The 18496-nt window shown below is 33.0% G+C and overlaps 2 protein-coding genes across 3 annotated transcripts; both read left to right on the top strand.

Annotated features, from left to right (window-relative positions):
* Positions 1-4208: 4208 nt before the first annotated feature.
* LOC143563636 (uncharacterized) lies at positions 4209-8415 on the top strand. The gene is made up of 7 exons (XM_077051137.1): positions 4209-4283; positions 4372-4401; positions 4665-4697; positions 5365-5435; positions 6047-6128; positions 6276-6345; positions 8396-8415. The coding sequence occupies exons 1-7, from the start codon at positions 4209-4211 to the stop codon at positions 8413-8415; spliced, it is 381 nt and encodes a 126-aa protein (XP_076907252.1).
* A 630-nt stretch (positions 8416-9045) lies between these two features.
* On the top strand, positions 9046-17552 carry LOC143563632 (uncharacterized). 2 transcript variants are annotated; one of them, XM_077051133.1, is made up of 16 exons: positions 9046-9171; positions 10894-11159; positions 11841-11969; positions 12540-12747; positions 12863-13009; positions 13224-13298; positions 13430-13501; positions 13589-13660; positions 13763-13834; positions 13929-14000; positions 14646-14717; positions 14805-14876; positions 14962-15105; positions 16212-16283; positions 16380-16526; positions 17354-17552. In XM_077051133.1, exons 2-16 carry the CDS (start codon positions 10962-10964, stop codon positions 17536-17538), a joined length of 1737 nt encoding a protein of 578 aa, XP_076907248.1. In that variant the 5' UTR covers positions 9046-9171; positions 10894-10961; the 3' UTR covers positions 17539-17552. The 2 variants fall into 2 exon arrangements, with proteins under 2 accessions (XP_076907248.1, XP_076907247.1); XM_077051132.1 differs by lacking the exon at positions 9046-9171 and adding an exon at positions 9322-9431.
* The last annotated feature ends 944 nt before the right edge of the window (positions 17553-18496 follow it).

Genomic DNA, 18496 nt, shown 5'->3' with positions numbered 1-18496 from the left:
AACCGGTGGTTCGGTTTTGAACTTTAGAAAAAACCGAAATATTGGTTTTGGTACGGTTTTGTATTTTGTTAAAAACCGAAAAAACCGAACCGAACCGAAATAACTATAACATCTTAACCATATATAATCATTAAAACAAAATCTACCGATGGATATTTGTTTAATTTTAACATATTGTTAATATAAATATATTTGGTTTGCAAGTATGATTAAAAACCAATAATAGGTACTTTCGGTTTTGATTTTGAATTTTAATTTCAAATATGTCTTTTATTATCTTTTAATATTTTAGGTGTAAACATTCAATTTTCTAGTAATCATTAGTTTAAAGAAAAAGAATGGCATGCTCGATTCAATATCTTGGGTCAAGTTTTTTTTGCCCAAAAAGTTTTTGCTCGACTAGCAAAACCGAAAAAACCGCATTCAAAACCGAACCGAACCCAAAAACCGAAAACCGAAAAAACCGAAACCGAATGGTTTTAAAAAATCATAAAACCGAAAGTTTGGTTTTTGGTTCGGTTTTAGTCAAGAACCGCACCACGCACACCCCTAGTTTTAACATGTTTTTTTAACGCTTTTAATTTTTGTTTCACATAGAAAATCTTTTTATCTTTTTTTTATGTTGACGTTGAGTGGCGGTGTAGATATTATTTTTTATTTTTGAATTTTAATATAATTAACGTTTTTTAATTTTTTAAAAATATAACTACCTATATTGCAAATTGCGACCACCACATCTTATCCTCCATTTATTTCTTAACAAACAAAAAAAAACGGTGAGACTCGATTTGAAGATTTAGTGACCTGATTTGAGAAAAATATGCATGAGTGACCTAATTAGAACACTTTTAAAGTTGGTTACTATTTTATGAGATATTCCCTATAAACAACTACATAATTTTATTTATATGTTTTTTCTTACATTGATGTTATAAAGAGAGGAATAATTTGTTGTTATATGAACATAATTAAATAATGATCATGTTCCATGTTTGTTCATTTTTCCACTTTACAACTTGGATAGTGCAACTGTGTTAAATACCTTTGATTTTGTAATTATTAATAATAATAATTACAGTTGTATGAATTTAGATTTGGAGTTGAAATAATAAGGCAGTTTTGAACCTTTTTTTTTTGAATTCTGATTTATCTCCTATTTGTGATGTAAAATTCTGTATACACTTTATCATTATTTATTTATTTATTTCGATAATTGATGATAATTATATACTAGTATCTAGATATGTTGAGTCGTGCTTGTTTCATTTCATAGAGATTATTTTTTAAACTCAAACTCTACTTGTTTATTAACTAGGCTATACAAAATATTAATTTCAATGTTTTGTGTCGCTCCTTTATCCGGAAGACAAGGGAAGCTCTCGCCACATGGCGCTCCTCCTTGTCTCGCTTTTCTCTTTCCGGATGGTGTCATTCTTATAGATGGTTTACGTATTTTTACCAAACTAGGATGATTATTCATTAACTCACGCATTCTCGTGCTGCTCCTCACCATATTAGCTTTCACCCTAGCTTCGTACCCAAACATCTTATATGCTTGCTCCCTACCTCACCCATTACATCTCACCTTAGAGGGGACGGAGTGGAGTCTAGATTTTCTCAAAAATATTCAGTCCCGACTTTGAATATCACCCCCTCTGTTTTCTCCTGTTCATTTTTGTACGTTTTATTATATTTTTGGTACTTTTTTGATCGGGGGTTTGAAGAGACAAAGGACAACTCCGTCTACTCTTATCCGATATTTAATTTTCACATTAATACACACATGATAACTTATGCTACTTATAATTTTGTAAAATCATAAAATATATTATTTAATTATTTTTTGCGTAGTTTTCTATATAATTATACTAGGCTAGTGACCCGTGTAAAACACGGGTTGAACAAAGGAAATCTACATTAACACGGGTTTGGATCAAATACAAATGTAATTAACATTCTAAACGTGAGAATCAAATAGAGTAATTATATATACAAGTAGAGTAATTATATAATTACTCTATGATAAAATTAATATCTAATCGTATTAGGATTTTTAATTATATAACATAAGATCCATATATTTACCAAAATTCTCACTGTCGCTCATAATTTTGCCAACCAGAATCCTTTATTCTTTACCATTGCAAAGAATTACCAGGCTTTAAATATCGACATGATCTAGTTCGAGATGTGCTTTACGACGTCCTTAAGCGGGCCGGGATCTCGGCAAAAAAGGAAGCCCCGGTGAACTTCTTAACCGACCCTTTAGATGGGAGATCAACCCTACGACCCGCTGACATTCTTGTCTTTGGATGGGAAAAAGGGAAGCACGCGTGCGTTGATTTGACAGGTGTGTCCCCCCTCGTTGGGCTACGGGGCCATGGGTTTGTGGTGGGTCATGCGATAAACAAGGCAGAGGCGGGTAAAGTAGCTAAGCACGAGAAAGCTTGCCTTGAGAATCAGCACGTGTTCATACCGTTTGCTTTTGACACCTTTGGCGCTCTTGGCCCTGACGCGGTTCAGTTCCTTAAGCGGGTTCAGCAGGTGGTCAGCAGTAACTCCGCCCATGCTAAAGGGAACGTTGTATTTAGTAGGGTAAGGTTTGCTATTCAGAAGGGGGTAGCGGCGCAGCTTGTTGCCCGTCTATCTGCCGTTAGTCTGTAATTGTCCCGATGTAAACATCATCTATTAATAATTAACCAATGAACATTGACCAATTAAGTTGATTTAAAAATTAGGTTCTTGATAAATTTTATTAAAATTAATGTGCTCATACATTTAATAATTTGAATTTTGAGTAATGTGATTACAAAAACCGATTAATCAATTGGTCATGTTGGTTGGGATCAACCGACCAAAACAAAATGAGGTTCAATTTTGACCGTTTATGCTAAAAGAGATTGTTTTTAGCTTAAAAATGTGAGTTTTGTTTTTGTTTGTTTTTTTTAAGATAAAGATAATAAGGTTTTAAAAGCAAGATGATTGTATACTTGCTAAATTTTGCCCATTGTTGCTGGCACAAAGGGTGTGTTGGGATGATTATTTTTCATCACCGAGCCTCATTGCTTGCTCATCATGTAACTATGGTTGTAAAAATATCATAAAATCTAAATACTCATTGATATTTATTCAGTTAAGTAACTCTCATCCAGTTTAATTATCGCATTAATTGGGGCTTCATGATTGCATGCTTGCTAGTACCCGTATATGACCACACTATAAAAGATTTATATGTAGATAATTTAGTTTTCCATTTATATGTAGGATTCAGAGGTCAAATATGACAAATTAAGGACCTCTGAACCAATTAAATTATTCAACACTGTGGTGTGAACATACATTGCAACTTTTAGTAACATTTAATAAAGTTCAAGTATTAATCTAATTGTTTTGTGTGTGGACCATTTTTTTTAAATAAAACCCACACTCAATTGCTTAGTTAAATGCAACTTTTAGTAATATTTAATAAAGTTCAAGTAACAATTAAGGACTGTTGCATTGTTTGGTATTTGATTCAAAGCATTTTGTAGCTTGTTTAGTATAGCTGTCACAATGATAACGGTGATTATCAAATTACAAAACAAAATAAAGATTTAGATTGGAATTTGGGAATGTTGTTTATTATCTTAACAAAACAATTATAAGGTATACTATACATCCGCAAAAGCCCTGATATAATTGTTAAGCTTACAATTAAATAACTAAAATTCTGACTTCATCCGTCTGTTTACAAATAAAGACGATTGTGCTAAATTTGGTGAAAGTGTGAAACACTCTTTGCATTACAGTATCACACTACTAGTCAAAAAGTTGCGCGCGTCTGTGCGGAAAAGTGCTCATCTTTATACAACACGATTGCAAACAGTCGATTTTTTTACTACTTTTACATATAATTGAGCTATTTTGATTGAAACTATGATGTATAAATAACTTTTAAAGCATTATTTTGAAACCTAAACTTCACGCATGTTGTCACTTGCCTCGGCTCCGGGGTACATATCACCTTGGACTTCCTCACGCTTTTCAAAAGACGGTTATAGTTTTAAATTTTTTTAAGCTAATTATTATAGTTATATACTTATATTATTGACAAAATTATTATGTGACTTAAACTAATTTAAAAACCAAAAGTAGAAAGAAATATCAAGTGTTTGTTGAAAGAAATGGCTGGTGAATTTATGTAACATCTGGTTTTGTCTAATAATATTATGAAGGAGTTCTGCAAAGCGTTTCCAAGATTTACTCAAGCAGAGAAAGAGTGTCTTCATCGACTGTATATTCAGGTCACCCTTTACAACCATTTCTACTTATTTCAAGTACCTTCCTCTTTGCTGGTCATATAACTCAGATTTTTGGTTATTAATATAACAGGTTATTGTGTCTGTGCATCAGAATATTGAGGTAAAAGTGCTTCTGTTCATCAAATGCTCATTATGTTCTTGGTCGATTTTGTTATAATATTTGTATGTTTATTATTAACATATACATTGAGGGTAAATTAAAAAAAAAAAAAATAGTTCTTTCATGAAACTATGATATAATCATATAATGGTTAAAAAAACTAGAAGAATATTGGGCAATGAAAGTAATATATTTTTCTTATAGCTATGTGAATTTTCGGTTTGTTCAAAGCCTTATACCTTGTATTGCTTGCCATTTTACAGGATGAGTTTGAAGCTTTGTGTGAGGAGATCAAGGTATTTTTTTTACAAATGCAACTTCATTTTTGTTAGAAAATATAACTATAAAACAATAAGAAAGCCACTTTGGGCTGTAAAAGTATGTGTAGGAGATAGACCTGCAGGTTGTTTAGTTGCTTGGAATAGTTTACTAGTTTACTATCACTATAAATAGCATAGGTATTGTAACATTTAGATTTGTGAAATACAAACATATTTTTTTCCGGTTATGCAGTTATAGCGGTTCAAGATATAGGTTATCACGGTGGGGTATCAGTCATTTTAATATCATGCAGAATTTATATATATATACATGTATAAAACGTAAACACATATAATATTAATAGTATTATCAGAAGTCAAAACTTAAAAGTGTCAATATTTGAAACATGATCTAATCGTAAGCTATGAAATCTTCCTCCGAGTCCACATCAACCAAGGCATGCGAAATATCGGTCAATATTGCCGATGATATCGGAACTGCTATTCTGAATCGCTATTTTGCAAGGGACCGATAACTGCTATCCCACCGCAATTAACTGCATAGCTCCCTGATTTAATGCATATAAGACTGTACAATATCTTTTAAATCTTGTCATATGCATATAAAGTTTATCACTGTTTTGTGTTATAAATAGCAGAGCTATGAGATTGTGTATGTATTATTATATTTGAGTTGATGCAGGTTGGAGACACTCTTGGTAGGGTAGAGGAACTTGTGGAAGAACAAACCCTGGATCCTCTATATCCGGATAAGTACGCGTCTCATATTTTCAATCATAATAAATGTTCGCTGCTGCTTAGTTACTTACATACTTATCTTCATTCTCAAGGCATGTAAACGAACCGAATGAACACAAAAAAGGACATATTTTTGTTCGTTTATTTAACTTTTTACGAACATGAACACTTAATCGGACAAATATTTGTGTTCACGTTCGTTTGTTTAAAAAATGAACATGTTCGTGTTTGTTTATGTTCGTTCATTAGAATCTAAATGAGCAGTTCAAGTTCACGAACATAAACAAACATAATTGAACAAAGATAAACGACCATAAATGAATATACGTAAACGAATGCAAAGCAACATTTATGAACACAAAAAAAATATAAAACATATTAGGGCTATATAAGTTGTACAATGCAAATAATATTATATAGTTTTCTATTAATATGTAAACGGACATAAATGATTGAACATAAATGAACGAACGAAACATGTGTTCATGTTCGTTCGTTTAATTAAATGAACACAAACTTTTTGTTCATGTTCGTTCGTTTATTAAACGAATGGACATAATCAAACTTCACGCCAAACAGTTTACGAACAATTCATTGAATCATTCATATGATACATTTGTTTTCAGGACAAACTTGAATGATGTCGCACACGTTCTATCCACGTTAAAGGAACAGGAGATCCAAAGTCTTACAACTTTGCTCCATGACGTATGCTTCAACTCCTTAGTTCATCTGCATTCATATTTTTATGGTTTCAATTACATAATATCTCTTCTCAAAAAACAAATGAAATCTTTTTGCATATTGTTGTTGTTTAAGGCATTATATTTATATCTGGTTTTGATGTGTTTTCAGTCAGAAGCACAGAACGAGTTACTGAGACGTCGCGTTGAACTCTTACGCAAGGAAATACAAGATTCTTCAGGTATTTTTCACTTTGTCTTGCTTAAAGTTACTAGATTCAAACCCAAATGGTGGTTTTGCGCTAACAGCAAACAAACGTCCATGTAGTACCTTAAACGAGCCAAAGTCCGGCCCAAGCTCGGCTCTTTTTTTCCTTTTTAAGTAATTTATATTTGTTTTTAATTATTTTTATATATTTTGAGAAAATCGTAAATGAGGCTAAGCTCAGTTCGAGCTCGGGCGTGGTGTGAATTTAATGCATAGAAATACAAAACATGTAAAACTTAAAATTACGCAAAGCTTGTTAAGGTCTGATGAGCCTAAATGTGTTTCACATACAAGGCTTGAGCTTGAAAAAGCTCGGCCCGAACTTGGCTCATTTTTTTTCTTTTTTAAGTAATTTATATATGTTTTTAATTATGTTAATATATTTTGAGGAAACCGTAAATGAGCCTAAGCTCAGCTCGAGCTCGAGCGTGGTGTGAATTTAATGCATAGAAGTACAAAATAGGTAAAACTTAAAATTACGCAAAGCTTGTTAAGGTCTGATGAGCCTAAATGAGTTTCACATACAAGGCTTGAGCTTCAAAAAGCTCGGCCCGAACTCGGCTCATTTTTTTCTTTTTTAAGTAATTTATATATGATTTTAATTATGTTAAATTGTTAATATATTTTGAGAAAACCGTAAATGAGCCTAAGCTTGACTCAAGCTCAGGCATGGTGTGAATTTAATGCATAGAAGTACAAAATTGGTAAAACTTAAAATTACGCAAAGCTCACTAAGGTCTGATGAGCCTAAATGAGTTTCACGTACAAGGCTTGAGCTCGAAAAAGCTCGGCCCGAACTCGACTCGTTTTTTCCTTTTTAAGTAATTTATATATGTTTTTAATTATGTCAATATATTTTGAGAAAACCGTAAATGAGCCTAAGCTAGGCTCGAGCTCGGGTGTGGTGTGAATTTAATGCATAAAAGTACAAAATTGGTAAAACTTAAAATTACGGAAAGCTCGTTAAGGTCCGACGAGCCTAAACGAGCTTCACATTCAAGGCTCGAGCTCGAAAAAGCTCGGCTTGGTTCGAACTTTTTATCGATCCGAGCTCGAGTAGCTCGCAAGCAGCTTGGCTCGTTTGCATGGTCCTACATAAGACAAGTGGATATGTAACATATTTTTTCTTTGTTCCAGGATGATGAATAATTGAACAAGAGGGAATATTATTGTACTATAGTGTGTCTTGTCATCTTATTTGTCTAGTATACATTCCATCAAGTTATACTATTATATATCTTTGTTACACTACACGTCATGCTTGCTATTGCTTTATTTTGTTTTTGCCCAAGCCCAGTTTAAAATGGTCTTCAAATTAGGCCCACTACCCTATTATGGAGGTGCACAAAATACTCGGTTCTGAACTTGATTCGGAACTGGTTCTTACCCGTACCTGAACCGCATGTACGACATGGTATTGGGTTTCTCCCAAGACCTGTACCCGTAACCAGTTCCACCTTTACCCGGTCAAACCCCGACCCCTGGTCAAATACCTTGCTATACTTGGAACTGGTTCCTACTCGTCTGGTTTTGACTTTTGTTGACCATACTCTAAACTGGTTCCTACCCCCGGTTCCGGTTCCGTTTCCTACCTGACCCGGTTTTCACTTTTGTTGATCATACCTTAAACCGGTTCCTACCCCCGGTTCCGCTTCCTAAAAATAGCTTGGGTCTCTTTGATTTGTCATCCTCTATACGCACTATGGAAATTTTTACATTTAGTTATAGGTGTGGCCCTGCTACACATGACCTTACAAAGCTTGTTTTGGACTTGCATTTGTTGCTAGGGTTGAATAATAACCGAACTAAACCAAAAATCAACGAAACCAAACTTAAGTTAACCGATAACCAGAAACCTGTTATTTTTTGTACCTCGACGACCAAACCAAACTATTCATATTTCATGTAATTCTATCTTTTATACTCCATTTCAGGTTTTTCATGTTTTATAGTTTATACTACCATTTCATGTCATATACCTTAATTTCAAATATTATGGCTCTATTTCATGTATATCTAAACAGGAAACTTTAGTCCAAATTAGATTTTGGTTATTCAACGAAATTAACCGAACCAATTAACCACCGAAACCGATTGTTTAATTTGAATGAGGCCAATAACTGAAACATGCACTCCTCTAACTGTTAGTGGTACTGAAAATTGTAATTCTTGAAAACAACAAGGAGGCAACAAGAATGTGATAAACGCTCACAATACTCATCAGTTTTCTATTGGAAGCACCTCTTGACAGAAGGACTGACCTATAAAAAAAAACACTGGGACTCATTTGTGTCATTTTAGGTTTGTGAGGCTCAAACATCACCCACCCAGAAGCCACAAAAACACAAATAGGAATTCCCTCAAATATATTTATAAAGAAAACACACCGTGAGTTTGTTTGTATGGTTTCATGGTTTAAAACCGAACACCCATGAACTTTTTATTTTTTTCTACGGTATGACAGGGTGGTCTGTTCCCGGGTCCTCCCCACGCCCTTGAAGGAATGATACTAGCTATGACGTCACAACAGTCGAAACCCTCTGACGTAACGCAAACAACTTAAAACCCCGTTTTAACTCGAATTCAATCCAATGAATACAATAAGAATAAAATATCCATTTCCCGATAAAATATCATTAAAAATTGGCTACAAGATTTTATTGTTGAATATATAGATATAGATATAGATATAATCATAATAATAATATATACAGGTGGGACCTGTTTAAAGCTTATCCTTAGGTCCGTGATCAGAGTTTAATCATCAAACTCCAAGCCTCCATCTGTTGTTCATCTGCAGGTTCGTTTATTGCTTCGTTATATTCAATATATACATACATACATACACACACATATATACACATAATAATATTATTATTATTATTATTACTTACACGCTTCTTCTTTATATTCATATATTCATTCTCTTCTTCACCCACCCAATTCAATTCAATTCAATTCAATTCAATCATAATAATCTGATCATCTTTAATTTAATTTATGTTATTATTATATTTCAAGAAATTGGAAAACGATCGTTGATGATTCTTGTTTCTTTAGGTTTGTTTATCGAATACCCTTTTCATTTCTGGTTAATTTGAATCAACCCATTTGATTTTTGCTTGATGGGTATTATAGTGATGATGAATTGGTGATGGTGATTAAATAATTAATTTAATTTAATTAATTTATCTTATGTAACTGTTTGTATTTCTTGTTTATGCTATGATAATTTCAATTTTAAAAAAATTAATTTTGATTTAAAAAGGTTGAATTTTTTTTAGTAAAGTTGCAATTTTGACTTTTGTTGACCTCAATTCATATCTGTTAAATTTCAATCCACTATTTTGATTCTTTTGCTTTGCTTGATGATTGTTTTAGTTAATTTGATGTGTGTGTAATTTTATTTGTATTTTTAGTGATGGTTGTGTGATGATGTCATGATGATGAATTGATGATGATGGTGCTTATATTTCTTGATCATGTTGTTTAATTTCAGATTTAAAAAAAAAATTATTTTGTGAAATTAGGGTTCTTCATTAAATACTAAATTGGAAACAAGTTTGAATTTTCACTAATGATTTTTTAGCAAAGTTTCATAAAATTAAGGTTTTTAATTTGCTGTGATTAATCAAATAGGTAATACTGTAAAAATTGGAGAAAACTGTCAATTTTGACTTAAAAGTTTGCTTTTTTTGGTAAAGTTTCAATTTTGACTCATAAAGTTTAATTTTTTTAGGAAAGTTGTAATTTTGACTTAAAAGGCTGTTTCTTTTTAATTTGGGTATTTTAGTGATGAAGTTGATGATGATGGTGATTAACTGACTTGTTCATGTTCTTTAGTTTCAGATTAAAAATAAAACAAAACTTGTTTTATGAAATTAGGTTTCTTCATTTGCTGGATGCTGTTGTCAGTGATAGACTGGAGAAAACTGTCAATTTTGACTTAAAAGTGTGAATCTTTTTTTTTTTTTAATATTTTACAATTTTGACTTTTGTTTTGACTCTAATTCATCTGCAGATGTGTTTATTTTCCAGAGATTTCAAGAAAAATTTCTTGTTATCTTTACAATCTGATTAGTTAATTTATTGTGATTGGTGTAAAGTTATCAAACAAACTTTAATCTAAGCATCTGAATTATGATTAGTTTATCCTAATTGATAATATTAAGTCACAATAATTACTTTAATTTCAGACTCTTTTTTTTCTTTTCAATATATGTTATATGAAATTAGGGATCTTTGTATAGTTAATACTAAAATATTTAATTTTTTTTTTGAAGTTGCAATTTTGACTTTTGTTTGAGCTTAATTCATGTATAGATGTGTGTATATTCCAGAATTCTAACAAAGATGGAAACTTTCTTGTTATTACACAATCTGATCACTTAATTTATTATGATTGGTGTTAAGTTATCAATCTTTAACTTGATCCCAGTTAGTAATTTTTATGTCAGAATTGTCACTTTAAAGTGTTCTTTTACTTACATGCTTACTTATTAGAAACCATTTTATTTCACAGGTTAATGAAATGGACTCAAATGCTGAATAACCTACATAACTTCTAGCAGCTTTTAAGGTTAAATTACCATGGGAGGATCTTGTTCTAGAAAGTGGGACCCGCAACCCGACGAGGAGAATGTACAGAGAGTCGTTTCTAGAAGGTTCTCGAAAAGCGGAAGCTCAAAATGGCTTGGAACGTCGTTGTCCCGAACAAGTGTAGATAATACAAAAGGAACCGCGTTATGCCCGTCTCTCATGGAACTATGCATTTATAAAATTTCTGAAGTATGTTATCTTTTTTTTTTTGGGTATATTTGTTTTTATTGGTCTCAACAATCTCTTTTTTGGTCGCTGTCGGTCCCAGCTAATGAATTGGGTCCCAACTAACTAACGAATTGGCTGCTGACGGTCCCAACTTTTAACGTATTTGTTCCCAACGGTTTGTGACTAACGGAATCCTAACACCATTAGTTGCAGGCCATTGCAGGCCACTGGAAAAATGTTTTTGTCGGAAAAGTCACATTTTTTCCAGAATCACCACCCGAACACCGACACCACCACCACCACTTGATCCCAGCAACCATTTCCGACGATGGTTCTAGGGTTCCAGCGACCTCAATAATTAGGGTTTTTACTGTAAAAAAGTTCCTAAAGGCCCGATACAAAGTTACAAAGATGTTTGGGAAAAAAATGTTGAGTTTTCTGGGAAATAAATGTGAGTTTTCCGGCCAAAAACGTGTATTCAGCGACCTGCAACTAACGGCGTTAGGATTCCGTTAGTCGCGGACCAACAAATACGTTAAAATTTGGGACTGTCAGCAGCCAATTCGTTAGTTGGGACCGACAGCGACCAAAAGACGATACTTGGGATTAATAAAAACCAATATATCTTTTTTTTTCATAATTTTTTTAATAAATTGATCTATGTAATAAACACTAAAGTTTGTAACTTTATGTGTTAAACAGGAAATTGATCAGTATGGGACCTTTTCAATGCTTCCAAGAGATATTAGTCAGCAGATTTTTAACGAATTGGTTTGTTCTCAACGCTTAACCGAAGCATATCTCAAAGCTTTTGAAGATTGTTATCTGCAGGTATCTCTCGAATAAAGAATAGAAATTTGTAAAAAAATGATGACGTGGATGATGCCACGTCATCTTTTTTGCGCGAATGGGTGCCACGTCAGCTGTTTTAAACACAATTGGCATTCTGCGGGTTCGTGGGAATTGTCAACCTAACACGAGCCATATTTTTATTGGTCAAAAAAATTCCTAACCTGAACGCACTTCTGCACTTCCGAGCACGACTAGTTTGTCTAATCGTGTCAAATGGGTTGGCGGGTGGTAACCAAGTTGTAAACGTGTTGATCAAGTTGGGTGGGTTTTAAAAATTGGGTTAAAAACGGGTCCTAAACGGGTTAGCGGGTACGACCTGCTTAACTAAACAGGTTGGTGAGCCAACCTGTTTAACTAAATGGGTTGACCCGCTAACTCGTTTAGTACCTGTTTTTAACCCATTTTTTTACAACCCATTAACTCGATTAGCACGTTTACGGCTTGGTTGTCACTCACCAATCTGTTTGACACGCTTTCTAGAAAATAACTAGCATAATGGTATTTGTAATTTAGAAATTTTTTAAAATTTACTCAATGATATTTTTGCAGGATTTAAATTTAGCCGAATATCCGGGCGTTGATGATGCATGGATGGATGTTATTTGTTCTCAGGGATCATCTTTACTAACTGCAGATATTTCTGGTTCAGATGTTACAGATTCCGGGTTATTAAATATTAAAGACTGCAACAACATTGAGGCCTTAAATTTGAATTTTTGTGACAAGATTTCAGATGCCGGGCTTGGCTGCATTAGTGGTATTTTTTTCGCGCTCAAGATTAAAAAAATATTGAACCTTTATTTATTGAATGTTTTGTAGTCTTATCTTGGTTTACTATTATTAATTTATTTCGTAATAATTTTTAATTACAGGTTTTTCAAACTTGACAAATTTGAGTTTGAAGAGGAACAATAATATTACCGCGAAAGGAATGAGTTCGCTTTCGGGTTTGGTAAGTTTGTCAAAGCTGGACTTGGAAAGATGTACAGGGATACATGGCGGTCTAGTTCATTTGAAAGGTATTTTTTGTTAAAACTTATAATTATAATTTTAATTTTGTTCGTCGTATCAAAAACTTTTTTGGTTTCTTGTAATTTGAAAGTGGATGTTGATTAAAACTTTTATCCGTATTCCAATAAGATACGGAAAAATAAAGAAGCATTCGTATGTTGTTGATTTTATCTGATGTATATAATGTAACAAGGGTATTTTGGGTATATTAATATTTGGCAGGTTTAAAAAAACTCGAATCACTTAATATCAACTGTTGTAATTGCATTACTGATGCAGATATGAAGCCTCTGTCAGGTAATTCAGTAATTGTTCTTTACCATATTATGATTTTGATTATTCATAATTTATTCTTATAAATTTTGTAATGAACTTGAAAGAATTTAAATATCATCTTGTATGCAAATAATTTTTGTTTTATGTTTCAGATCTTACAAGCTTAAAAGAATTACAAATTTCATGCAGCAAGGTCACAGATAACGGTGTCACCTTCTTGAAAGGTCAATCAAGTTTCGATTTTAAACCGGACATATTTTATTTTCCGTTATATAATGATGAATATAAATTATTATGTATTTGTTTTTCAGGCTTAAACAAGCTTTCATTGCTGAATATGGAACGCTGCCCTATAACCGCAGCATGCTTGGATTCACTTTCAGGTTAATTATATGAAATTATTACATTTGTTTTGTGTTTAATTCATTTTACCACTGGATAATTGAATCTCTAAATTGATTTTTTTTTTGGTAATAATTATTCAGATCTTGGTTCTCTGCTTTATCTGAATGTAAGCAGATCTGGTCTCACTGATGATGGATGTGAAAAGTTTTCAAGTAAGCCTTTTTACCGATGTGTTTTTTTTTTTTATTAAATAAAGTTTTTTAGTTACATAATTACAGAAAATAAATAAATGAATATATGTTGCAGAGCTCAAGTCTTTGAAAGTACTCAATCTGGGATTCAATGATATATCAGATGCTGTTTTGGCACACTTGAAAGGTGATATATCGTTACACACGCCCCGATATGTACACGTATATGCCCACATATATATATACACACACACAATACATATATCTTATACAATGATACACACATACATATATACTGCGCATGTACAATACAAATATACACATACAAATATGCATACGTATATACACACATAGAGATGCACACATGCATATATACTACGTATATCTACATACATACAAATATGCATACGTATATACACACACAGGGATACACAAGTATGTACACATACATACAACATACTACGCATGTATACACATACAAATATGCATACGTATATACACACACAGACACACACATACATATACAAACACACAATAGGCACACACATACATATATACTACTATATACATTATAGACATACATACATAGATACACACGTAGAGATACAGATACATATACATATACAAATATGCATACGTATATGCATACGTATATACACCCATAGAGATACACACATACATATACAAACACACAGAGACACATAGTCACATACATATATACACACATAGAGATACATATACATATATTCATATATACTGATACATGTAATATATACTCATATATGGTTATGTACAGATACATATAATATATACTCATTTTGTATGTATGCAGTTCTAAAAGATTTGGAAAGCTTGAATCTTGATTCATGTAGAATTGGAGATGATGGATTGGTTCATTTAGCAGGTTATTCTTTCATTAAATTATATTTCTTTTACTGTGTTGGAAAAGTCAGTAACTTACTAAATTTTAATAATAATTACCGGTTTACAGGTCTTAATAATTTAAAATGTTTGGAGTTATCCGATACAGAAGTAGGAAACAGCGGTCTTCGTCATATTTCCGGTTAACACATATTCCTATGCATAATTATGCATACATCTTATTTGACCGGTCGAACTAAGATTAAGATATTGTTTTGACTTTTCAGGTTTAGTGAATCTTGAAAGCTTGAATCTTTCATTCACTGTAATTACCGACGGCGGTTTACGAAACTTGGCTAAATTAACATGTCTTAAATCACTTAATTTGGATGTTCGTCAAATAACCGATGCGGGTCTCGCAGCTCTTGCAGGTATGCTTCATTGACCGAGTCAAACTGGTTGGGTTTGGTTGACCTTGAATAACCTTTGTTCAATTTTTTTTTTCACAATTATAATAATCTATATTTTTGAGATTTTATTGGTTTTATGACTATATGCGCGTATAATATGTAATGTTTAGCTATATTTATTCCCCTTACTCATAAAGGGTCTTACGGTCGGTACTAACTAAAGAAAAAGAGTCTTCTTTCTAAGAGTAGGCGTGGAGAGCTTTTTGCGGGGAAACTTGCAAGTACAGTTTGGGGGGAGACGGGCGTCGACCCAACCTTATGAGTATTCGGACTATAACAGTTCCGATGAACAGTCACTCACTTTTGACAGTTATACGACTCCAGAAGATGATCTAGAATTGGGTCAATTACGTTTATTAGAAGTTGACAATCGAGTGGTTGTACCAGCCAAAAGTCATCTACGTATTATTGTAACAGGACCCTTTGATTGACCATAGATGCGAACCGACCGACCGCTACCTAAGAGAAGATAAGTAGTTCTTCTATCGTTCAAGGGCAAGGGGAGAACAGGTAGCGGCTTGCCTAGATCTCGTATTTCCCACGTAGTCCGTCGAAAAAACCAACGATTCTCCTCTCAAAGTAATAGAGAGATCCTTTTCTTTTTCCGGTATGTAGCTCCGCGAACAAGGAGCGCATCATCAGAGCAGGGCGAAAACGAACATTGGATCATGGCCCTTTTCTTCTTTCTTTTGCTGCTGATCTCACATCGAGAGCAGCCCCTTCGTGTTCAGGATGATCGGATGAGAGATCTTCTGCCGACTCCGATAAATCGGTCAAGCGGGAGGCTACCCTCGACTTACCTCTCTCTAGAAAAACCCCCTCCCCAGAGGAGAGCATAAGCTCCAGGATGAGTATGTCCTGGATTACCGGATTCATTCTCGTCCTGATCCACCATGAAATTTTTTTCGAAAGAAAAATGATAGGAGCCCTAACTAAATATATGATAATATTATGTGCAACATATATATTAATTAAAAAATATAATATTTATGTGAATAATAGGCTTGTTTAGACTCTATACTATAATAATGATGTATAATAAATATTTGAATTCCTGTTATATGCAGGTTTGACCGAGTTGACTCATTTGGATCTGTTCTGTGCAAAGATAACGGATACTGGAACGAAATATATACGCAGTATGCTTACATTTTAATCTCTTAATAATTTATTTTTTACAGAACAAGATTATTATGTTATATTAATATTAATTTGTGATTTTTGTTTTTGTGTAGATTTTAAAAACTTAAGATCCTTAGAAATTTGTGGTGGCGGATTAACTGATGCTGGTGTGAAGAATATTAAAGATCTTAAATCTTTGGTGCTTTTGAATCTTTCACAGAACCACCACCTTACCGATATATCTCTGGAATTTATTTCTGGTAATTTTTTTCACTTTACAGTATATATTTAACTGCAAGAAATATTTGTTTTAACAACTGATTCTATATGCGTAAGTTGCTGACGTGGCACATGTTGATGCCACGCAAGCGCTGCATTAATCTAATAACTTATTTACGGGTTTTAAAAGGGTTTTTTATATTTGTATTTTGATTTAAATCATCAAGTTATATGTCATGTGTGGCATATACATATAAAACTAAAATGGCAAATAAGATGTCGCATAAAGATACTCTCCCGGTTTTGTAGGGATTTGCATAGGTTGGTTTGTATCGGTTTTGGGCTAAAATTGAGATTTTGGCTGTAAAAATTCTCTGGTTTTAGTCTTTTCGGCTTTACCATGGGTTTCGTTTGATTTCGGCTTTTTTTGGGGGGGGGGGGGGGGGGGTGGTTTGAAAATTTTGGGCTGAAAAAAAAAAGTATTAGGGTCTAAAATATTTTTTTGTTAATTAATAATTTATTAGTTTTTACACATTTGGACATAATGTTTTTGGGCTACACAATTTACTGATTTCTTATATATTACTTAAAACTGGTTTTTTGTTTACGGTTATGTTATTTCTCTCGTCTCGGTTTTGTTCAGTTCGGTTTTTGCTCATAGCAAAACCGGAAACAAATCTTTTTGAAAAACATAACACCAAACTGTCGGGGTTTTTTTTTTTTTTTTTTTCCGGTTATTTCGGTTTTGTGCACATCGCTAACGAGTTGAAGTTGCATTTTTTTTATGCAATTTAGCCCTTATTCCTTTAATTAATAAAATACACGCGTACATACTCTAAAACAACTATGGTTCGATTTAAAACTGCAGAATTGTCACAGCTGGTCTCTTTAAACGTGTCGAGTTCTCGAGTATCAAACACAGGATTACAGCATTTATCAAAATTAAAGAACTTGAAGTCACTAAGTTTGGAATCAACTAAAGTAACCGCAAACGATATAAAGAAGCTCCACGAGTCGCATCTCCCGGACTTGGTGACATATCGACCCGAGTAAACGACGTCGGTTTGGGTTTATGATTTGTTGACCTGTAAATAATCGTGTTTGTGTTATGGGTTTGAATGTTTGGTAATGTGAAGCTTCTTATAGCCATTAAAAGATGGTGGAAGTTGTAATGTAAATAAATGGCATCCTGACCTCTATACATTCATCTCTTTTTTTAAAGGAGTTTGTAAATATATTAATATTATGTTTTGTTTATAAAACTTATTAAATGGTTCGTATTGCTCTTTGACAAACCATAAACCTATACGGTCGTATAGAAGACATTTGTAGGAAAATTCAGACTATGGACCATATGTTTTTCAGTATGTTTTGGTTAAATATTTTTTTGTTTGCTTAATCATTGATTTATTACTGTGTATGAACTATTATAAAGTGTAATATAATATAATCTTAAACGAATGTTCTTGGGATACAACTACAAATTACTTAGTCAAACTAATATAAAAGACAATTTATTATATTTTAAAATATTATATCATTCAACTTTTTAATATAAAACATAATTCTTATTCTATATAGGTGAAACAACACATGAAAAGGTCGAAAAAGAGAACGAAATGAAAAGATCGAAAAAGAGAACATAAATTGTTGAAAGTTAGATAATATATTAAAAAAAAAAAATCTTTATACGGCTGTATAGACCTATACGACCCGTATAAGGCTATACGAGGCACTATAAACTATGGCCAATAACATCAGACACAAACGGACACAATTCAGGTGCTATACGACCGTATAGCCCTATACGAGGCGTATAGAAAAAAAATGGTGTGTGAGGATCACAATCGGTGTGGGAGGATTCTAAGCCTTTTCGGTTTTGGGTTCAACAGGTACGAAAACCAGAAATTTCGGTGAAATCAGTTTTGGAGTTTTAAAACCTTTTCAGATTTTTTGGGTACAAAAGACCTTCTGGTCGGTTTGCTATCGTTATTTTCGGTGTTGCCATTTG

The sequence above is a fragment of the Bidens hawaiensis genome, unplaced genomic scaffold (assembly GCF_021521415.1).
Source record: "Bidens hawaiensis isolate Kalapana, Puna unplaced genomic scaffold, B.hawaiensis_p1.1 tig00021502_1, whole genome shotgun sequence".
Lineage (NCBI taxonomy): Eukaryota > Viridiplantae > Streptophyta > Magnoliopsida > Asterales > Asteraceae > Bidens > Bidens hawaiensis.
Note: the sequence above shows the minus strand (reverse complement) of the source record. Positions and strands in the feature narration are given on the sequence as shown.

Bases quoted from the DNA above. Each gene is read 5' to 3' on its own strand.
- LOC143563636 (XM_077051137.1), top strand. From the start codon at position 4,209: ATGAAGGAGTTCTGCAAAGCGTTTCCAAGATTTACTCAAGCAGAGAAA. The intron at 4,402-4,664 runs GTAAAAGTGCTT...GCCATTTTACAG, and splicing joins CTGTGCATCAGAATATTGAG to GATGAGTTTGAAGCTTTGTG. The intron at 6,129-6,275 runs GTATGCTTCAAC...ATGTGTTTTCAG, and splicing joins TTACAACTTTGCTCCATGAC to TCAGAAGCACAGAACGAGTT.
- LOC143563632 (XM_077051133.1), top strand. From the start codon at position 10,962: ATGGGAGGATCTTGTTCTAGAAAGTGGGACCCGCAACCCGACGAGGAG. The intron at 11,970-12,539 runs GTATCTCTCGAA...ATATTTTTGCAG, and splicing joins TTGAAGATTGTTATCTGCAG to GATTTAAATTTAGCCGAATA. The intron at 14,718-14,804 runs GTTATTCTTTCA...ACCGGTTTACAG, and splicing joins TGGATTGGTTCATTTAGCAG to GTCTTAATAATTTAAAATGT.